Source organism: Myiozetetes cayanensis, unplaced genomic scaffold, assembly GCF_022539395.1.
Source record: "Myiozetetes cayanensis isolate MyiCay16 unplaced genomic scaffold, myiCay2020 scf1, whole genome shotgun sequence".
Classification (NCBI taxonomy): Eukaryota; Metazoa; Chordata; class Aves; order Passeriformes; family Tyrannidae; genus Myiozetetes; species Myiozetetes cayanensis.
In genome coordinates this window covers 121,229,932-121,253,836 of record NW_026086604.1, presented here as the reverse complement: position 1 = coordinate 121,253,836, position 23,905 = coordinate 121,229,932, and the positions used below count along the sequence as shown (strand labels likewise).

Sequence of the window (23,905 nt, the reverse complement as noted above, 5' to 3'; positions counted from 1 at the left end):
ATAAAAAAGGTTATGTTCATGAAGGAAAAAACCACTTTGGAGTATGAATAAATCAGATAAATTTTCATAAGCAATTTGGTTATGAAAATAAAACATTTTGGTCAAAAGTCCAAAAGATGCAGCAGTCCTTTCACCTTCCAAAACCAAAAATCAAGTCTGTAGATATTCTCCTATAACTATCAAAGTTATCAACCTCTTTAAGACAATACACATCATTTCTCAAGTGTCCAATGCTTCAACTGAAACCCACCTAAAAACTCATATGAGAGTAATATTACTTCTGGCATTTCCTATGCATCTTAAGTCCTGTCTAGCCACGGTCTTTCCCGTGAGTATAACTGCAGACATACTGTTGGTCACACACCAGGGAAGTTACCAGCAATGAAAAAGTTCGGAGATAGTAATTTTATCCCACAAGAATTGGAAAAAAACAAAAACAAAACAAAAAAAGCCCCACCAACCTCCCCCAGCTACTGATTTATTATTCCCTTTCATTGTTTAAGGGTTAACTCACTCATTTCAGTTGCTGTTATACACCTGTCACATATAACTGCTTTGGTAACACAAAATGGAACAATTCCTGACCACAGACCTCACAGCTACACACAGAAAGAGGAAGGCAAGAGAAACAAAGGGAAGATGAACATGTTATGAAGATTACTACTTTCACAGGACTTCTAGATGGCATGCCATGCTAGCATACCCCACCTCTAAGCTATTATATTTTAGAAATTTAAGAGATGAGGAAAGATGGCTGGAAAAACAGAAAGAAAATTTAATTTAAATCAGAATTCAGCAAGGAGTAAGCAGAAAAGAGGTTATCTCCCTATTCTAAGTTTCAAAATACATGGTGGTTTTTTGTTTTGTTTTGTTTTGTTTTCCCCTCATGAAAGCAGCAGATGCAGGCAATTAGCTTTATGAGAATGGTTCATTAAAAAATAAGAAAATCAGTGAATCTCATGTTCTTCTCAAGTGGTTGCATTGAATTAAGTGAAGGATCACTGTAACAGTCTGTAGATGCCATCTTAAAACAATTTACTTAATAGCAAAGAGAATCTCCGTAACCATAGTATAATGACTGCTGAACCTTATGAAAAAGGTGCAGGTAAAAACCAGATTGGTTTTCTGTTTAATGACTTGACTCTATAGTATATAACATCGGCTTAAGTGAGTCAATAGTGAATCTTCTATTAATATACTTGCATGTATTAACTACCAATATTTTCTTACCTTGAAAAATGATTGCTTTATGTCTTGTCCCAATCTCTCTGACATTTTACCCATGTTGTCTGACATTTTAGTCATTCCCTCTGCCAGGCTGTCAGGGATAGACTTGACTGCGTTTGATACGTTTCTCATAGAGTTACGCAGTGGGTTTACAAATGTGTCCATCTGAAGGGGAAGATGTTTAACCAGAATTGCATAATCTATGAGGACACTAGTATATTAATACACTATGAGAAGTATCACACCGTGCCAGAGAACAATAACATAAAAGAAAACTCAAATTATTTAACTTCATTACAGAATGCAGAATAAAGTTCTAGCTTCACTTCCATTTATAGTTCTCATTCCTTACAACCCTACTGTAGCTATTTACATCTTTCAACAGATGTTTTCCTGAGTCATTTCCACTTCCCATCCCTTGGCTTTTCTTAGCTTGAATTTATTTTCCTTTTCTTCTCCATTCAATACCATTTCTCCCTTCCAAGCTTTCTACTTCCAGATGTTTCACTTCTGCTTTCAACTCTTCATCTTTGAAACATGCCTCTTTTAAACAGCACTGGATTAATATGCTTTAGTATCATGGCAAGTATAATTAAAAACATAAAGTAGTTCCATAGAAACTGTTACAACTTTTCTTTCAGTATATACTCTAAATTCAGTCCAAAAGAGGCACAAATATTATTGTGATGCCCTTAAAAAAAGTTAAGCTTATAAATAATCTCATAAGCTGGAAATCACATCTTACTCGGCCATTACATAAACCTTGATAAATATTTAACTGTTTCACTGTTAAATATTTAAGGAATACAGGTAGAACAACAACTTGAAGTGACAACAGTGTCACAGATGCTTTTTATACCAAAATCACTAAAAGTTTAGAAATTACTGCATTTGCAAAGCAGATGCCCACATAAACTGGTCAACTGAACAAAGAATCACTTGTCTGAAGAGAGTTCTGGTGGCTTAACAGAGAGGACGCACAGCCCTGAGCTCTGAATTTGACCAATGACTCTGGATGGTTATACTTCTGAAGGGAAGCACATATCTTTTGGGCTGAAGAGTGGAAAGCCTGGTAACAGCAGCAAATACAGAGTAAAGAACTGAAAGAAGAAACCAGAAGGAATGAGACTACAATAAAAATAAATCACAGGTGTCTGACAGAAAGCAACTTGCAACCAACACACTTTTAGAGCTGTCTTGGTGTTATGTCCAATTTGAAAATTTTATTTCTTTGTCATACAAAAAGATTTTTACTCATTATAAAAATGTTAATTTTTGTTTCCATGAGTCCTTGGACATTTTGCCACTCAAAAGTACTAAAGCAACTCACTTGCAAGCTGCTTTCGAAGTGCTATATAGCTGCTTAATATCAGTTCAACTTGTCAGTTTAATGCCATCATTGCATGAAGGAATGCTCTAAAGCTCCTTTGACAGTGCAAAACATTCTTACCTTCCGCGCAAAATCCCCCTTCCCTTTGCTGTAGGCTTTATTCTCCAGGAAGTCATACACATAATGGGCTAAGGCTGGAGAAGCTTTCATCATTTCAGGATTTAACAAGAGCTGAGTAAAATAAGTTTTAAAAGTTATTTTAATAAATAATGAACAAGATACAAACAAAGACACTGCATTTTGCAATGCATTTTTTCATTCATTCCTCAGATTTTATTCCAATATTACACTATTCTCAGGATTGAAGCAACGGGCTTCTTGGTAATTCCCATAATTTTAACCCCTGTGTTCATTATAGCATTTAACATTATTTTACTCATCTTCATTATTTATTGTTAATGTGTTCATTGAGTTGGTCAACATACTTTAATGCAAAATGACCAGGAAGTCCCTATGAAGTAAGACAACTGAATTCCTTTGCTTGAGCTGACACAGGCCTTATGTAAATGAAGGAGCTGTGTAGTTTGCTACACCACCAAAGTGGGTGCAACAGAAATCCTTATGCCACAGTAATCCTTATGCAACAGCACAAGAGGAAGTGACCACAAACACCTGTGTTAATGAAGAAAGTCAGTGGTGTAAAGCTCAAAACCAACGCAACTGGAACCTCACCAGCTCAGAAAAGTTGTGACAGAACTGGCTGAGAATAAACCAAAACAGCAAAGAAAAGGCAAACTTATTAGACAATATCAAGTTCTTATGATATACTATTAAGGATTGTATACCTATAACACAGCTTTTTTTTTTTTTTTTTTTTAATAATTCCAACTAAGCACAGAGCCGAAAAAAAGTAACAGCTTACCTGCAAATAAGCATTTAAATCTTTTTTCCTCTTTTCTAAAAATTCTCTGTCCATATTGTTAAATGTTTTTTTGCCAGGAAGTTTCAGTATATTTGCAAGGTTTTCAAACTAGAAAAAAGAGAAGATTTTTTGGTTCTGTTTTCAAGAGTTTCAAATCTCCATATAAGGCCATTATTTCACCTATTCAATCATATAACACCTGAAAAAAAAATGTCTGCATCATGCCTGGCACTCAGAATCCTCAGAGAAGCCAAAGTGAAAGATACACGGTCAACAAATGCATGAAAACTCCCAGGAGATTTTCAAGGGCAAAATTTAACTTCTGAACTCACATGTGATACTCACTTTTGACATACAGATTAATACAGTGTGCAAAAGCCTTAGGCTCAAGATTTATCATTGCTATTTGGGCTGAAATTAGAGTTACAAGACTACATCAAGGGAACTTGTAAATCTTTCTAAAATCTCTTCCCATGCCTATCCTGATAAAGCTTTCACTGCTGGAGACATGGCAGCACCCAGCTTACACATAGGTTATTGTACCATGCTCAGTGTGGCATCACCTGTGCCCTTTCTCCAGCTAATGATGGTGATTGGCAATGGTTGACACTGTTCCAGTTTTGCAGAAAGAATGGCAGTTCTGGGGATGCAGCAGGGAAAGATGAGGCCCTAACACTTAAGAAAGCTGAATATAATTGGTACAATGCACAAAAATAAAAAGTGACAAGAACAAAGCCTGAAAATTCAGGACTATCCACATATCCAGACTTCCTGTAATTAATAATATTCTTATAGCGGTAAAGAGAGAAACACAGAGTATCTAGGCTTTAAGAAACAACCTTTAAGAAACAGATTGCATCTTCTCTCCAGAAAAGAACATAAAATTACAGATTTAATGAGATGGATTCCATTCAGTCCTTGCAAGATCTCTTCTTGCATCATTAAACTTTGTAAGGTTACAAGGCTCATATAAAATTTATGGTCTGTAGGAAGCACCAAAAAACTCTTTCCAACTTCACAAATCCCATTCCATTGTAAGTAGGTCATGTGGGAAAATAACTGAACAGAATATGGTCTAGTTTTTAATTGGAGACTTGTATCTAAGCAGAAGCAAGGTAAGCAATTAACAGCCTCTATTTTAAATACAGGTAGCTACTTCAAATGACTGACTAAAATCACTGGTGTGAATCTATTCAGTACTTTAGGAAAAAAACTCATATGGATACTATACATAGCTAACTTCAGTTCCATTTTGGATCAACTATCTGTTTTCTCTGAAAAACATAAACATTTCCTCCCCTTCCTATTAAATCAATGATTCTAACCCTTCCGATTAACATGTCAATAAAAATGTCTCAGACAAGCACACAAGACAGTAAGGATGTCTATTTATTGTCAAGACAAATCAAAACTCTTGGAAGTTTTGCTACACAGAATCACAGGAATTTGTTTGCTTTTTGCAATCTTAGTGTTCTAGGATAATGTTTCTATTCTCTGGAAATTCAAAGAAATCAGATTTAGGAACAACAAATATTGAGCCTTCATATTTTGAACATTTTTGGTTTTGCCGTTTCTTTCTAGTCATTTGCAGTTAGGTTAGTTTTAAATGACTGCCCCATAACAGCAGATCATTAACTCCCTGTAAGATCCAGGATTCTTCAAAACAGTGAATTCAATTAAAAGAAAAATCAGTTTGAATGAGTGCAGAGTTTGGTATTTCAAATTTATTGGCAGCACTCTAAGATCATCACAGATTCAAAGGAAAGTCGGACTTCGTTTATAATTAATCCAAATATTCAATGTGTTTGCTTTTTCAATAAAGCCTTTACCATTTTATTACTGCTGTGACTTTTAAATGCTAACCTACCAGAACAGAATTTGTTGTCTAGGCCTCTTTATTAATAACAGAGTAAAGGGATATAAAACTGACACTTCTGACTAGTTCAAAGGTTATGCAGTCAAATCTGACTTCTCCAAAGGCTTGACTTAAAAGTACTTCAGTCTCCTTTTAAAAGCACTATATTTTCGTAATTTTTTCATATCAGCAGGTTCTACTTTGTACCAGCTGGTAAATTACAACTCTATATTCTTCCTTTTTTCATTTTAGGAGGGTTAAAAGCCTAAGAATACAAGCACAGCAGTAAAAGCCAGATTGTTTAGCAGCTATCCCTTTTGGGACCGTACCAATTCTTAACTTAAAACCTAAATACCTATTTCCCAAACTCAGTTTTTATTTCCTAATTTTTTTTTACGTTTTTTTTTTTTTTTGTTGTTGTTTCTTAATCTTTAATACATAACTGTTTGAGACCAATACGACTTCCATACAGACATTTTAAAGTAAAATTAAGCAGGAAGGTGGTGGGAGGAAACTTTCTAAGTTCCATTTCCTTTTGATAGAGCAATCAAACAGTCACTGGTTATTAAACTATGGAAACAAGCACCTATAAAGATTATTATGAGATTAATTACCTGCTCAGTGATCCTCATGTGAAAGTCATGGAAGTCACTGTAGCGTCGATATGTCTTCCACATCTCTTCACTGTTTGCATTTCGCCGATGGACTGTGATGGCATACAGGGCATATGTCTTGCCATGATCATTACACACTCCTGCCACAGCATATGGGTCAGAGTCAGCATAGACTAGTAGTTTTAAAAACAAAAATAAAAAAGGAACAAACAGAAAGAAGGAAGACGAAAGGACACAAACGTGAAGTGAAGAAATGTCTGGAATGACAGACTTGAAAGACAAAAATGGACATGCAAGAAGAAGAGTAAGCTATCCTTTTATCCAAAATACTGTATAAGTGACACTCTCCAAAAACTTATTATGTAAACTTAAACAAAGATTAAGCAGCTTTAAAGTTAGATAAATTTCAATGACATGCAAAACAAACAAACAGAAAAAAATTTCAACTTTAAAATAGTGAATAGATCTTTTAAAAAATATTTGAACCTAAAGAACTCAAGATGGGAATGAAAGTCAACTGTGGAAACCAGAAGAAATTTCCATCTGCAAAGCATTCTAATCATATTGCAAAAGTCTGCCCATCAAAAAAATCTCTAAGACAATTACAGCAAACTGCAAGCCTTCAGTGTTGTTATTAGCATCAGCAGTTTGTTATTAACTCTAAGATAAAAACACTCCCCACACTAATTTATTTAACAGAATCTACACACAGAGACATGTATCTGTAGATATATATATATTATATATTCTCTGTGCATACACACACATTTTATGGAAAAGTCGATTTATAAATGAAAAGAATACAGACAGCTGTCTGAAATAGACGCAAGCCTCTTTTTGATCTTCATTAAATATTTAAGTCCTCTTGGACATTCCTCTATCACAGAATTTTCCCACTACAGTTTGATTCAAAACTTTTCATTTAGTCTAGAGAATAACCTAGAACCAATATTGTTTACAATGTATGTTTTAAATTGGTTACATCTTGTATCTCTAAGTATTGAACCAATATCCAGTACTCACAATCTTTCCGTGGCTAGATGAAAATACTTTTTAATCACGGTCTGTGAATTTTTCAAGGCAGCCATGCTCCAAAAAATATACTTTTCCTGACAAATCATCAATTTCATCCTCTGTGGTGCTTCCAATCTTGACCCCTCTTAAGTATAACACTCATGTCTAAGCAGCCAGGGTGCACCTATAGGATACTGACAGCTGCTGACAACGCCAAAATTATATACCGGAAAGGTGCACAGTGGGCACAGAGCATCATCTTCTCTTTGACATCTACCCTCTAGAATAAGAATATCAAGTGCTGAACACCAAGAGGAAGGAGCAGGAGTCAGGATGGTGCCAAGACTGCCTAGAGAACGGAGCCAGGAAACCCCAGCCCCACAGACGCGGCCCAAGCCCTATCCTCTACATTCACATTGACCACTTTGCCGTGCAATCACCAGACCCCATCTCAGGGGCACTGCTAAGCTGCACCTTTAGGAGAACTGCTTCAGGACAGGAATGGCAGAAAAGGAAAGAAGCTGTCCTGCTGCCCCTTATGTCATAGTCTCTTAATAAGTATTTATTCTGCAACACAAGACAATGTGAGTCCTGAAGCACACAGAGGTAAATCCTGTTTGTACACATCCCACAAGAACAGTAAAGGATAGTGACTGGCAGAGGAAGAGCCTGCTCACAGATGAAAGATGCACCTACTGCCAAAGCAGGGACTTGTATTTCTTGTTCAAGCATGAGGTGAAGAGGAAGATTACGCTCAGTTTAATACTATTTTACAATACAAATCTGTACGTGTTCCCTGTTCCAATGGGAGCATTATGGATTCACAGTCAAGCTGATAGTTATCAATACATGCTGCCATCAAGACTACAAATTTTACCATTTGTGTGGTTCTAAGTTTACCTCATTTTCTTACGTCAAAACATAAAAACTTCTAAGTTTAACTCTGAGAAAGGTATCACATACCATTTTAACAAAAAAAGTGATTCTTAACAAAATGTGATTCTTTACTTTCACATTATTTTTCCCTTTCTCTGAGGACTACAATGACACAATGACACTTAGACTGCACAGTGCTCTCATACTGGATTGGAATAACAGTTTAATTAAAATGTTGAGTAGCTGAATTCTTGTTCACAGCTCATGTGTGCACTATATAAATGCACATATTTAAAAGCCTACTGCATAGAAAAATCTACCAAAAAAAAATCTGAAGCTCAATTAAATTTAATTCACAATTTAATTACCCAATCTCATTTAACTAGAATATTTGCAAATATTATCTGAGATTTTTTAAAAGATAACTAAAAATGCCACCACTATAAAGACTGAAGTAATTTCCTTAAATTATGTCAATAAGAAAACACAAAAATTAGGGGAAAAATATCATAGTAAGGGAAGTAAACAGTCAAGAATTGTAATTGCATGACTAGAAAGAGATGGCTTCAAGAATTTCTTTAAGTAATTGCTAAAATAAATGCTACTCAATATTAAGTTCAATGAATGATTCTCTGGAGATAGAAGTAGTAATAAATAATAATACTACTATAAACAACAAAAATTAAATCACTTTTTAAGTACAAACATATAGTCTACCACCTGCAGCACAAATACTGCAAAGATTTCCCTTACAAGGACTTAATGGAAAATATGAATTCAAATGTTTTATGAGGTCAAAAAAAAAGAGAAGATTAGGATTTCAAGGGCCTGTGGAAAACAAGTAAGCAGACATCATAACAGATTCACTTACCTGTATCTGAGATGTATGCATGGAGCTGAACTGTCTCATCAGAAGGGACATTTGAGAGGTCATCTAAGGACTGTAGGGTGGGGGAGAAAGGGAAGAAGGAAAAATGGGTAAAAAAAATAAGATCAGAGATATGTTTCATTTGAGATGTGTTTTGATTAGTCTACTTAATTTTCAAACTTTCAGCTCACTACTCTAACAGAATAGATTAATGCACTGTAACAATGCAAATAAGCATTTGTACTGCCTGGTTACCAAAGCCTTTATTTTTTACAGAATGTGAGGCCCTTCATGTCCCTTATCATTTGCACACATAGTTTTGTGATCACTCATATTTGATCAAACATATTTGCCACTTTAGTTTGATATCTCAATTCTAATGGAAGTATGGCTACAAATAGTCTTTTACTGAGCATTAAGGAAAAAAAACCAAAAAAAGGTCACAAACAACTGGGGAGATACAGATGTTGTATAACAGACCTTTTGGTTTTATTTTTATACCATTCTGTTTTCTTTCAAATGACTTAAAACACTGCATAAAAGTTACAGTGCAGTAGAACTTGAATAGATTCTCTGCTGCATGTAAGAAATCCAGCAACCATTCTTCTCAGGAATGTTTTCTGTTGTAAAAAATGAACAGGTACATTCTCAGCTGGCTAATGCCCCTTTTCCATATTCAGTAATTGCTGGGATCAAAAAATGCCCAATGGGTCTTTCAGAGAAGCTTTGCTATTATATAAAATTATTATATTTGGTTACTAAGATTTAACATAATAAAGCTCTTCAAATTTATTGAATGGGTCACTACACATGTGATCCTAATCTTAAATTACCAGCTGGAACTGCTTAAGTAGAATTCACAGACACTGGGATTCCAGCTACTTTATATATTTTACCCCCAAATTCTAAAATTCTCCAAAGAAACACATTCAGAAAGAATACAGCTATCTTCTATCTTTTATCATTTAACCAAGCAAGTTTAACAGTGACTTGCCACAAAAAGTTACCTACAATGGGCATTACAGGGTAGAAGCGCCTATGTCAAACTAAAACCTCAACCTATATCAATCCACTTTCCAAAACTCCTGCTTCCTTAAACATAAAACAGTCTATGTATTTACAATTAAAAGATAAGTTCAACTTGCAAACAAAGTATTTAAAGACTCTGTTCTTGCCCCTTCTTCTAGAATCTGAATCTTTATCAACTCCACAATATCCCAACACAATACTCAACTCCTTCCTCCTCTAGGTCTCTACAGGGAATGGCTCTTCTCTGCCTCAACAACCTCAATCAGCCTCTGGCCTAAGCCCTCACTATGGAAGATGAGGTATGTAACATTTCTGTTATAAAGTCTAGATACTGAATAAAAGGCAGAATTAAAATCGTCTGAACATAGAAACTGTGCTTTAATATGTATTACAGTAAAGAGTCTCCTAAGTATCATTCACCTTGTAGACTTACACTACTGAAGTCCCAGAGTGAGAAAAGATAGAAGAAAGAAAAGCTTATTTGGGAAATCTGTTTTGCCACCGCATGCTACAGTGCTAAAAGTTTATGTCTGTTGAATGGTAGAACAGAGGAATTAATGCAAAACTATTCTGATAGCAGACATCATCTTTACCTCAAGAACTCCCAAATCTCTAAGTTACTGGATGCTGGAGAGTATTCTGGTAAAGTATCACCGTAAGTGGGCTATTCCTTTAATCTTTACCCTTTCTTTTGACCATTGTTGGACACAGGACTAGACCTTCTCCAACCTAGGCCATTCTCAAGCGAGTCACTCTTGGACAGCTGTGACACTGTAAGGTGCCCTGCACTATAGTGCAGTGTCCAAATTTAGGAGCAGAGTATCACCTGAGACTGGCAAACAGCAGGCATTTGTGGAAGCTTGGGTAAGTATTTGATATTCTGAAAGCTCTAGAATTTGATAAACATTAAGAAGGCAAGTAACAGTTAACTCCTCAAATATTTTCTTTGCTACAAAATACCAACATTAAGGTAGTGTTATATTCTTTTAAAAGTGTTATATTCTTGTTTTCCTGCTTCTCCTCATTGTCACTCAAGTTCAGTTTTCTTTGTGATAACTGAACAGGGTTCAAGCTGACATACGGTAATGAGTGCCTGAAGTTCAACCCAGTCATTTCTGCCCTTCAAGGTCTTGGATAGGTAACAGCTATGTAACTTCTTCTATTTACTCAATGCAAAAACAATATGTAAAGATCCCATTATGGATCCGTTTAGAGGAGTCTATAAATATTTGCAATGGTTATATACCCTCAAAATGCGCCCTACTGGTTTAATACAGTAGACTAATGAGCCAAATTAAAAGGCAGAAATTAAGATATTTTTGTAAAATAACTTTTCCTCAAAATAGTTTTGAGCCTCTCTTCCAAATTCTTCCCATGAAAGTATAAACTGCAGGTGATGTATTTTATAATAGAAACTTTAGGAAACACTTGACTGCTGTCTTAAGGCCCTGTACAGCAACAATTAATACAAGCAAGTGAAAAGGTTGAAACCTGAACAGATAACACAACACACAGACATTTAATATGATCTAATATCTTTGCCATTACCTATATTCACAGAAACACAAGTTAATTAAAAACCCAAAAATATCACATCACAACTCAATCTTATTTAATACATTGTCATTAGCTACAAGTACAGAAATTCCCTGACCTTTGAAGTAACCTCTCCAAGGTCTATTTTTCTTCATGTAACAGACTAACACAAGGGAGCTAAACTATGTGTACAGAAATTTACTCTTGACATGGAATTCAGCCAGGAGAAACTAATCTACCACTATTCAAACACCTGTGAAAGCACTGAACACCCTGAACAATATACACTACAGAAAAGCAAAAGCAGTTCTGCATAAATAGAAATTTATTATGCATTGCTGTTAAAATGTTCTTCACTCTTTATAAAAATAACAAATGTAGTATTCTATAAATACCCCTTTCACAACAGAAACAAAAATCAAGACTTGGAAGTGTCCCATGCAAATATCTATTGTTATTGCAAGAGTGCTTGATAAAGGCTTTAAGAGTTTCTATCTTAGCTGGGAAAGTCACATGAAATCAAGCAGCAGATAACCACTAGCTAGATAAGCCACTACAATTACAAATCTCCATCTATAAAATATAACTCTTATTGATCAGATCATTATTAGAAAAAGTATTTAAGAGATATTTGTAAAAAATATGGCTAAATTAATTTTTTCTTCTGCATCTATCAGGAGTTTGCATAAATTGTATTAGCTAATATTGTATTAGCTAATCAATTCCCCCTTTTTTTTTTCCATTTCAAAACATAAACAAGAGGAAAAGAGTAGGAAAAAAATCCCAGTTTAAATTAAAACAAAGAAACAAACAAACAAACTAAAACAACAAAGATCCCAAAGAACACAAAAACCCAGACCCCACAAAGAAACAAACTCCCCACAGAAACACATTTACATTAATGTTAAGTTTCCTTAACATTCCTTTAAAAAATACACTCTTATTCTTCTGCATGTAAGCATGATCTAATCAATGCAGTGGAACTCCAAAGGAGCTACAGCATTTTCCAAGAATGAACTATAAGGGTCTATGAATAAGCCAGGAAATTGCATGCAGATTGTAAATCTTTATAAAACTAAAAGGTTTCAAAACATACTCTCATATGCTCAATTGAACCCTGCATACCTTGTGGCTCAGCTACACAGTTTGAAGAAACAACTGAGAGGAAGGGTAGGATATAAAACTAATTTTTTGTGATTTTGCTTTTAAAATAACTGTATAAGACTTTTGGTTTTGGTACATTCAAAGAAAAAGTTCTGACCAACTGACACAGTCAAGAATCACTTAAAAAAAAATACCAAAAGTTGAACTTGAAATTGGTCACATTAGAAAACAAAGATACTTTTTCAGAATAAACTACTGACACTTTCACGTCTCCAAAACAAGTCCTAATGCAAAAAAAACAAAACAAAAAAAACCAAAAAACCCAAAACAAAACAAAAAAAACCCCACACCATCCTACAAAAATCTAATTAAATGGCTCATTTAACAGTCTGTTTGAATTTAATCCTTTGAGATTTCTGTTTCAAACGATTTGTTTTTACCTAACTCCAAATTTATCTCTATTTAAGAAAACCAAACAGGGATAAGAGAGAATGCTTTGCACAGATTAACTTTTTCAGAAATTAAACTGCAGTGAAGTAAAACCTCTAATGTACATAAATTATTTTATAACATTTTCTGAGCTGTTGAGGAGAAAAAAAAGTTCAAAAAATCCAATCACTTACCAGATTTATGCTGCTAGTAGGAGACCCATTAAAAGATTCTGGGAGCAACGAGGAAGAGGAAAGGGAAAAAAAGGTTATAAGTTTTTTCCCTGTTGTAGGGCCACACACAAACTGCATGGACAAAACAGTATGGAAAATAAAGGAAAACTGTGGTACTGGGCAAACTGGTGCACCCAATATACAACTGTTTCAAGTTTCCAATAAAGATACCTGAAGAAATGTAAGCTTATAAAGGTACAGATACTAAGTAAATACTCCAGATAACATTTTTTTCAAGTTTACATCTCCAAATGACATTGCTTCATTAATGAGTTTCATAGTTAAAACAATTTCCATTGGATTTGTACTTCAGTTACAAGAACAATGATTTTATTTTCTTTAAAAAGCCACATCTCCTACATACTTTCAATTTCTATTTCCAGATGAAGGGTAAAGTTATATATTAAAACAACCCAACATATTGAGAAGTCTGAAATATTTTGTAATTGAAAAAAAAAAAATAGAAGAGTTACATATTTAGTTTAGTGACACACTTGTTACCGAGACCTGACAAAAATTTATATGAGATTAATAAACTTACTACAGAGAAAACCCTCAGTTCCAAAACAATTTATGCACAAAAGCACTAGGAGGAAACATTAATTTAAATATCAGAGGCACCACAGGAACAATTTAATTTCTTAAAAACAGTGTGGATAATTTTCTTATTTTCATTTTAAAGCAGAGAAAAGAACAGTCCCAGGAAACAGCCCTTAGAGATATAGAGCTCACCTCCTTCACCATCATCTGATCCTCTGAAACTAGGATCCTTCAGCATATCCAGCTCAGCTAACATACGCACATACAGCACGTTCTGTTTGAACGAAGGGTAGAACCTTTCATCTCGCAGCATCAACTCATACACCTTATTGAAACAAAAATGCCACCTTCAGAAACACTTCTAACATTGTTTAATTAATCAGACTACTTTTCATAAATTCTACTTGAACAACATGTATCTCTGTGTATGTGTCTCTGACTTACTCTTAATGGAACAGTTACAATAGCTAATTGTGCCAGACGTATAACACAGAAAATATCTCACTAGTTAGACTTGCACACATAGGAAGGGAAGTGGCACAACATCTGTAAATGCTTTCATCCTCTCCTCTTAACCCTTCCACTTGCACTATAAACATATTTGGTCTTTATCCATTTCATAACAGGTTATCTCTGAGTCTTTCTTTGTTGATAAACTATAAAGATAGAGCTGCAAACACTCAGGGCAAGAGGGGAGAAGAGGGAACGGATGGGCAGGAAAACACCATATGCTACCTTCCTGACAATTGCCAGTTTTAGCCAATACAGTACTGCTCCACTCCAGAAGATTTAATAACACAACTTCAAAAAATGTAACTACATAGCCTATGTAGTATATATACATATACACACACACACATGTATCTATACATAGAAGAAATTAATTCATATTATTTGGATACTCATGTCACCTCTAGAATATTTTAATGATTTTTTTTTCATGGAACACTGTTCAAGTGCTATACCTGGCAAGAATGAAAAAAAAAAAACAATTCATGCAGGTCTTTTGTAACATGAGAAATTTATGCTCTTCAGCATAAATTGTCCTTGTAGCCAACTTCGAATGACACAGATTTCACAAGGTGCTTCCGTAAGTCTTATATGTGGGCCTTAAGTGTTATTCTGTTGTTCTAAGTTCTACAGCTCATATCACTAATTTTTAGTATGAATGAGAATATTAAATTAATGACCTAAAATAAAAACCTCTCAGACTGGGTATCAAAGTTACTGTGAGAATATTAAGCATTCACTTTTCCTTTTTAAATACATATATTAGACTTGAGTGATAAAGTCTATGTATGCAAGTAGTAAAAATACTGGGTTTTCTTCAGTACTTGCTGCTTCTGACTCCTACACTGGGCAGGTTTGCAGAAACAGACCAGTCAAATTAACTTCTGGAAAGAGATACAGAATTTAATATGGGACCATCACATCAACCTTTGAAAAAGAGAGCTAAAACTGAATCAAAACTGAATCTCCTAGTTATTCTACACATGGCATGTTTCTTAAATTGTTGCATAAACACAAATAAAAATACTATCATTCTAAATTGTGCTTCATAATTCATTTCATACAGGATATCTACTCTTTCTGTCTATTGCTTTGAAAACCATGGGCTAAGTAGAAGCTGACAGTTTAGAGTGTGATTTTTATAGAATAGAAAAATGGTAAAACAAGTTTTATATATTTGATTTTTTTCTTTTTCAGTGTCTGTAACCATGTCTAATACCCTATACCATTAACGGTTCTTACAAAATACAGGATGAATAGAGTATACCTTTCTCTGAATGTCATCAAAGATTTCAGGTGTTGGATCCTCATGGTTCAGTGTTTCTGCAAGTTTTGCTACTAAGTTGTCATCAATATTAACTCTCGGAGATGCCTGTCATAGAGATCTAAATCAACTTTTGCAGCATAAAAATAAGAAAGTTCTATTTTCACAAAAAAAAAAATCCAATCCAATGCTGCAATTCTTTAAAGTTAACTAAACTACTTCTTGATGAAAATCTCTATTAACTCTGTAGAACATACAACAGGATTCAGACCCCATCCTCCCCCCCAAATTAACTTCAGAGTGTGTATCTAAACTTAGAAGTCTCAAAATTAAACACTAAGAATTGCCTCAAAAACAATTTATGCATACTATTTTGAAGCAGTATATAAACCAGATTTACTAAGACTTAAAACCAGATTTTACTTACTTATGAATAGAAAGATCTAGATTCAGAAATCAAGAATAAGCCAATTAGAAAGTAAATGGATGAAGTCCTGAAAAGTCTGAGGAAAGGCTAACAGTTTTTCAACTCTGCCAGTTTCCAGAGGGGTTACTGTAAACATAGTAACTTTTCATGCAGGCCCTACCACAGCTACCAGCATGCTAGTAGCAAACATCATCTATGAGATTCCCAGACATTCCTTGGTATTACATTTCAAATCACTGCCCATCAAGAATTCTTTTAGATGGGCCCAAATTCACACGCTTTCCCCATTTTCTATATCGGAGACAGAGAGCCAGCACCGAACCAGACTCAGCACAGCTTACTTGATAGCATAGCTGAGAGGCTGAGTTTATCAGCTTGGAATAGAGCTAGTGTTAGGTGGCTTCTGACTTCAAGTTGGTGAGCAGTCAGCTCAAGAGCAAGTTCTGCACAGACCACCATGATGATAGACTACTGAAGTGAAAAAAACAAAGTAAAAGAAATTATGTCGAAAGAGAACTAGATATTTGAGGGATAATTTCTTGAAGGAAGCTTTTGAGTGAGAAGTGATTTTTATGCACACACAAATTTAGAACAAAGATGCTTTGTTAACACAAGTTGACTAGTAGTTCCTTTCATAGAAGAATACATTACTGCCTATTGGAAGATATCCAATGGTGATATTTGAGCAATTTACACAGACAGTTGTAGAGAGGCACAGGAAGTTATTTCATTTGAAAACCCAATCTTAATCCAAGTTTAGACAAATACGGGGCTCCAAGGGGACAGGCAAGGTTGGAGGGCAAAGTTAAAGGAAAAGAAAGGGCAGCCTATGAAAAGAGACGGTATTTTTTACTCCGTCTTCACATTGTCTCCAGTTTGTCTATTCTAGAAAGTCAGCTTCTGAGGAACACATTCAGAGCATTTGACTGGATAGTCAGTGGCAGTATGAGCCTTTTAAATGGAGAAGGAGAAAAAGAAAGAGGACGGCATTTTCTTACTGCTTAACATAAGGAGAGAGAAAGAAGATACACAATAACTTACATGTAATGGGTAAACAACTTGTGCTACATCACAACCATTTCATATTAACTTAGCTGTAACTATCAAAGAAGTATCTGTACAAAGAATAAACGCCAAACAATGCAAGAATAAGTTATTCCTACCTTTTCTGATAAATATTGCTCATAAACTCCAAATGCAGCTGCTCTTAATAGACCCTTGGTCTGATTAGTCTGATGTTTTCCATCTTTCTGCCGGCTTTGAAGTACCTCCAGCTGTTGCTGTGCCGTAACCCTGTATCCTTCCACTGTCATCCAGAAAAACAGATGTGCTTGGCCACCAGTCTGCTGCATGTAATCTGCAGAAAACAGACACCACACAATCGTAGTTAGCTGTGCATCTTAGAATAAGAATTCTCCGTGACATTAACTACACATGGAACTCTAGGATCTGGTTATACACCTGGTACAGAGTCAATAAAAAAATAACTATATACAGATTGGTGGTAATCAGTAAACAAAACTGAGAGCAAAGTCTAGGAACTAAACACTGAATCCTCAAATACATATGTAAAAAGTGAACCCATCATTACTGTGTGAATATAACAGGCTTGTACAGCATGATACAAACAAAGAGGAAGTTCAAACTGGAATTCTAACAAACAGGTTCATAGAATAGGCTGGAAAAGATGTTCAAGACCATCAACCTACCACTGTCAAGTCCACCACTAAACCGTGTCTCTAAGCCATGCCACTAAGATTGCGAAAGTGATTGTTTTCACAATCACTAATAAGTGAAGATCTATACATTTTTGAATACCTCCAGAGATGGTGACTCCACCACTTCCACGGGCAGCCTGTTACAGTGCTTGACAGCTCTTTTGGTGAAGAAATGTTTTCTATTATCCAATCTAAACTGCCCCTGGCACAAATGGAGGCCATTTCCTCTTGTCCTGTCACCTGTTCCTTGGAAGAAGAGACCAACCTCTACCTTGCTACACCCTCCTTTCAGGTGGTTGTACAGAGTGATAAGGTCTCCCCTGAGTCTCCTTTTTTCCCAAGCTAAACAATTCCAGCTCCCTCAGCCGCTCCTCGTAAGACCTGTGCTCTATATCCCTCACCAGCTCCGTTGCCCTTCTCTGGACACACTACAGCACCTCAATGTCTTTCTTGTAGTGGCAGCCCCAAAAACTGAACACAGGATTCAAGGTGCGGCCTCACCAGTGCCAAGTACAGGTCACTGTCCTGGTCCTGCTGGCCACACTATTGCTGATACAAGGCCAGGATACCATTGGCATTCTTGGTCACTTGGGCACGTGCTGGCTCACGTTCAGCAGCTGTTGACCAGCACCCCGAGGTTCTTTTCCACTGGGCATATTTTCAGCCATTTTTCCCCCAGCCCAAAGCACTATGTGGAGTTGCTGTGACACAAGTGCAGGACTCAGCAATTGGTCTTATTGAACCACATACAACTGACCTTGGCCCATCAATCCAGCCTGTCCTGATCCCTCTGCAGAGCCTTCCTACCCTCCAGCAGATCAACTCTCCCAGCCAACTCGGTGTCATCTTCAAACTGGCTGAGGGTGTTCATTTCATGATCACTTTGCCCAAGACAGTGTCCAACTGTCACATCACCCACAAGTCCTCTGTTTGCAAACAACAGGTTCTGACTGGCGCCTTTCTAGGTTGGCTGCCTCACCAACTGTGTCAAGGAGTTATCTTCCACACACTCCTGGAACTTCCTGGACTGTTTCCTCTCTGTTGTAATGTATTTCCATCTACTGCATTAAAAGAACCATCACCACAAACATGGATATTCTTTTTAATGACATTTAGCAATTCCAAGCATACAGCCCTGTGAGTTAGTATACTCTTCATAAATAGAACAGATAAATTAACACTTACCCATAAAAAACTGTAGTGCAACATTGTCTACCAAAATATGGTCCAGAGGGACTGTGCAAAGTTTTCCAAAGTTTGCTGCCAGTTTCACAGTATCTATTTCCTGTAAGACACAGTTCAGTGTGTTCATAGGCTTTATTTTTTTAATTAGCTTTTAAAACTTCTACTTACCACAAAGCAAATGTGATTAAAAAAAAAAATTACAGATAATAAAGTAGCCTTTCAATGATTAGATATTTTCACAACCACTAATAAGTGAAGATCTAGATTATAAGGTCACGTTCTCATAACTATTTGCCTTCAACATGGGCTACAGTTATTCTGCTAGATGAGAAGTTGTCTGTTAATACTACTGTTCTTGTAATACTATACAGGTCAATTCAGCCAACAGTGACACCAGCAGGAAATTAATTTACAAGAAGAATTAATTTCAGCATTTGATGGGCTGCAGATAACTACAACTTAAATTCATCTCTGTCCAACTTTCTTTTGTCAATATGACATTTCTTGATACTACAGTAATGCTTCTGGGTCCAGCTGTAGAATCCTTTATCATTTTAGCTGTCAGTATGTCCAATATTATATTATCTTGAAGCCACATCTAGGTCCAATTAACAGAGTCAAGAAACTAAGTGAAGTCAAACATACCAAGTCTGTCAGCCTTAAATTACAGAACAAGCAAACAGAACAACTAGTCAGTCATTTGCAACTTCACTCTTTCAGAACTAAAAAAACATTTTAGAACACTTACTTTTCCTGACTGCAACCTCTGAATTCTTGAATCACATACTTTCATAACATATAATAAACTGTTTATTTGATTTTTTATAGTGTTGATATCTGAAAGCAAAACCAAAGAGGATTAAGCAATGCAGATGAGTAAATAAACACTAGTTCTGAAATACTCTAAAAATACCATTTAAAAAAGTGACAATTCACATACAAAACACATCACCTTCAAAGAGAAGGTTTTTTCAGTTTAAATACCTTATTGATGGAAGTGAACAAAAAATACTTTTCTCTTCCCTTTTTCAGATTAATAGGTAACTGACTACCCATTGATAACTAAAGTACTATTGAAATTCAGAACCACCAGTCATTCAGTTTTGATTTAATATAAATACACTTACCTAACCAAATAGTCTATATTTAAAACAAAGAATCAAACACACCAACCAATGAAACACTTACAAAAATTTAAGTTTTAACATTTCACATGTAATTTATTTATTTTTTTAAAGAAAACATTTTATATTACACTGCATCATTTCTAAATTTTTGGAATATTCTTCAGAGATCATGCTAGCAAATGCATTTCATATTTCACAAAACAATGCAGCACTAACCGTCTCCCGCTGTATCTAGAGATCGAAGATATTGCAGTTCTTCACTTGCTTTATCTTTCACTGCTTCCAACTCTCCTATATTATCACTTAATTTAATAATATTCATAAAGGCCTCATAGTTACAGTTGGAATCACGAATCTGAAACACAGTGTTACACTGTGAGTTATGTAAAACAGCTAAAAGCACACAACATGATTTTCATTACGTGAATTACTTTGATACAGCACTGCAAAGTGGCATTTTGAAAGCTCTTTGATGCTTCTAAACATTCCTTTTGATACTGAAATTTTACATGGACTAAGAAGGAAAAAGCATACACAGTGAAAACCTATTTCACACTATCACTTTCTCTTTTCAAGAAGTAAAACACAGACACATGGAAAGTCCACCAACCTACTTAATGAAGATTTTCTCCAAAACCCAATCAACTTCATTCTGCTGTTACCTATCTCCTTAGCTAAGCAGGCAGACAGTTGTGAGACCACTGAAAAAGTTCAGCTTTTCTAAGGTCTCCTGCAAGTGTACAGGCTTCCAACATTATGGCTCCTTAAGATACAGAATTACAAAAAGAATTAAAACATTCTATAATGTAATCATAACCTACAGAGGTGTGGGGGGAAAAAAAGGAAAATAACTGAATTAATATCTTCTCTGGATCCCTAATTCAGATAGCCTTGCAAATATTATTAAGCTATTTCAATACATACTATTTTACCACTATTGGCATAGAGTGAACCTGCTCTAGGGACTCAAAGGAATTTGTGTGAGTGAAGGAAGCCTGCTGTGCTGCCAAGATCACTGGAAACTGTGTTGTGAATGCAGCATGGAGACCAGGGGAAGGTTGGCAGCTTTACAGCATCTGCATGCAGGTGCTGAGGGTTAAGTTCTAATGTTGTCTTTATTATCTGAAGCCAAAAGAAGTCACTTCGCCCACATCTCTTATAAATGCTCACTTTGATATGGAAATGTAATACTTGGTCTGTACCACAGAAGTGCATTGGCATGAGCTGCACGAAGCAGAGAGAATGAAGAGCGGATACCATTGATCAAAGTTAATGGAAAAATCTCCACAGAAAGCTGGTTTTAGAAGTAACAGTTCAAGCAATACTTGAACTTCAAACATTTTGTAAAAATGTGAATTTCACAGTGAAGAGAAAAGTTGGAATTAACTTCTAATTTTGTATTTTATTGCAAGAGAATTAATATCAAACTGTTGTATGCCTAGAAAACTGGAATTAAACTTCTCTTTTTCAAAAACTGATTTTTTTATTCAAATCTGATTTTATGCCAAAGATTCCAAAAGGAGTAAGGATTTATTTCAGTCATCTCAACTTCTGATCTTAATTTCTGCAACAATCTTCATTTCATAAGACTTACATTAAATTTTTGAAAGTATTTATTTTTCCTTATCTTTCCCCCAGCACATTTACTTCCTCATTTCAAAAAGCAATTTTGAAAATTAATATATGGGACATGACCATGGTAATAGAAAGCTTTGTAAAAAACTCATAATTCTATCTCTGGATGCAGCTGGGGGCAGTGCTTAGTAAATAAGGGACATGGCCAAGTTACAAATAGAGAACACGGACAGGAGTAAAGTGGAATCAAAAATTGAAAAGTCTCGTCCATATGAGCAATTTTTTTTTCTTACTAAAGCTAGGTTCCTGTAAAATAGCAGTGTGCAAATTTTCACATGAAATGGAGGAGGCTGGAGTAAAGGAACATTGTACACATACACTTGATTTCATTCCATAATTCCATACATAAGAACTTAGAAATGCAAGGGTATTTTCAGCAGAGTATTTGAATGTACACTATAAGACTTAAATACATGAATAAAAATAAGAGAACTTGGGAAAAGAAAAATTAAATTTGATTCATGAACTCTAAAGGATAATAAACTATAAGAGTAACTTTTAACTCGCTTTGCAAAAAAATCAGCCTGAATATTCTATTTATGTTAACTTTACTAGATAATACTACTTTTTAAAGTTTGTGGGCTTTTTTGCAGGTGCACTAGGGAGTTAAAGTAAAGGCTTTATTTCTTCCCATTCAGTTCAATTACTAAGGGTTACCACAAATAGTGCTAAAACAATTGCCCTGGAATTCCTTAGCAGAAAACAAAAAATAAATTTTACTGCTTTTCATTCTTGAGTCCTCTTAAGATTTAAAGGACAAATTGAAAAGGGAAAACTTCCACAGTTACTGCCGTATCTCCTAAACAGCCAAGTAAAACAGTCAGTGGAGTCAGCTTTACACTTTGTCATACATTTGTCCAAAGTCAGGCAACTTTTGACAAACAATCACAATGAAGAGTGTAGATAATATAGACAGAGTGTGAGTGCATGTGTGGGTGTACAAAATTTGATGTAGCAGCCATAAGTTAACTGTTTGCTCATATATCCATTGGTAACTTTTATACCAGGTATCTATGTGCCATGATTAAAGGGAATACAGGTAAATCTTCATATGAAAACATTTTGGAAATAGCATTAATTTTAAACATTTTAAATCTTACCATCCATATGACATACTGATTAATATAATCAGGATCACTGAGCTGGTTTATTAATGGAAGAAGAATTCCTCGGGAGAGGATTTCCTGAAAAACAAAGGATAATAAATCATGTCATACATTTATTCATTATGCTAATATAACTGCAACAATTTAAAAATCACTGTGTAGAAACTAAAAAAACTGTAATTACAGAAAACATTTAATAGGTACTAGCACATTCTCTTCCAGTTAGCGTTACAAAATGTTAATAACTCACGAAAAGCAACATCCATTTTATCATGCTTTGCTAACGTCGCTAGAGCTAAAACAACCTTCAAAATCGTTTCACGCAAACTACTCTCTGCTACTAAATACTTATCAAGAACTCTACTGCAGTTAAAATATCCTAACGTTAAATTAGATCAATTTTAGAAAATAAGAGTAGCAGATTAGATCTAAAATTTTTTGAGGTTAAACCAAAGAACTGGGATGGGTTTTAGAGTCTGTATTTACCCTGACAAAGTATCGCATGATCTTGTTCTGGAAGTCTCCAGGAGGTAGCAATATATACAGTAAAACCTCACACAGATCCCTTAGGAATCCTAGAGAGGAAGAACAATAATTTTATATTATTTCACATCTTACCTGATGCTATAAAATCCTATAGATAAATCCTTAATTTTAAGTTCAAAGATACAATCATATATATCTTACAGTCCAAGCATCACAGTAGCACCTTTCAGATGGAATATAAGCAGCACTGATGTTAACCTAATTGAGAGAGATCTACCTCAAAACCAAGACAACAAAAGTCAAATTCCAAGATCAAAAAACAAACAGACAAACAAACAAACACACCCCCAAACCCTAATATATTTTCCCTACTTTATATTTACAGGGGTTTTTTCCCCCCTTCAACACTTTGCCTAAAAGGATTAAATGATTTTTTTTTTAATGAAGACTACAGACTAGTGACAAGGAAGGTACATCTAACAAAAAGCAGTAAGAATCTGCCTCTCAGAAAACATATTTCTATCTTAAAATTCTTCCAGTGAAAGGAGGAAGACTTACAGGCTTCATTGTAATTGCAGCAATAATATGTACAAATTAGAGTAAATATATGTGTATAGTTGACAATCTCACTGTGAAAGTCACATGCTAAGATTTTAATATATTTCATACTGTGTACACAACCATTAGTATCTTAATTTAGTCTCCCACACTAAAATATTTACTCAGAAGATAATATTAAGAGACCTTCTTCATCTTTGGGAGAAGTGCAGACTAGATCACGACAGACATCTTTTTCCATTTCAACTTCAACCTCAAAGAATGTATCTACAAGTTCCTCAGCTTGATCTATACAAACAAAAATAAAAAGAA

General features: G+C 35.1%; 1 protein-coding gene across 5 annotated transcripts in view; it reads right to left on the bottom strand.

Moving 5' to 3' along the window:
• The window catches only part of SNX13 (sorting nexin 13), a 65,258-nt gene that overhangs the window by 9,315 nt on the left and 32,038 nt on the right, over positions 1 to 23,905 (bottom strand). For 2 of the 5 annotated variants that reach the window (XR_007628618.1, XM_050312438.1), the window contains exons 7-21: positions 23,780 to 23,881; positions 23,036 to 23,124; positions 22,544 to 22,627; positions 20,025 to 20,163; positions 19,430 to 19,518; positions 18,682 to 18,781; positions 16,942 to 17,135; positions 15,355 to 15,459; positions 13,770 to 13,902; positions 12,999 to 13,036; positions 8,710 to 8,779; positions 5,949 to 6,121; positions 3,480 to 3,587; positions 2,678 to 2,788; positions 1,231 to 1,392 (exon numbers count right to left, since the gene is read on the bottom strand). Coding sequence is in view for 4 of the 5 variants with exons in the window: in XM_050312438.1 (XP_050168395.1) it covers positions 1,231 to 1,392; positions 2,678 to 2,788; positions 3,480 to 3,587; positions 5,949 to 6,121; positions 8,710 to 8,779; positions 12,999 to 13,036; positions 13,770 to 13,902; positions 15,355 to 15,459; positions 16,942 to 17,135; positions 18,682 to 18,781; positions 19,430 to 19,518; positions 20,025 to 20,163; positions 22,544 to 22,627; positions 23,036 to 23,124; positions 23,780 to 23,881 (1,697 nt within the window). In the remaining variant the exon portion in view is untranslated. The remainder of the gene's footprint in view (positions 1 to 1,230; positions 1,393 to 2,677; positions 2,789 to 3,479; positions 3,588 to 5,948; positions 6,122 to 8,709; positions 8,780 to 12,998; positions 13,037 to 13,769; positions 13,903 to 15,354; positions 15,460 to 16,941; positions 17,136 to 18,681; positions 18,782 to 19,429; positions 19,519 to 20,024; positions 20,164 to 22,543; positions 22,628 to 23,035; positions 23,125 to 23,779; positions 23,882 to 23,905) is intronic. The other 3 variants (XM_050312444.1, XM_050312464.1, XM_050312453.1) reach the window with 2 other exon arrangements.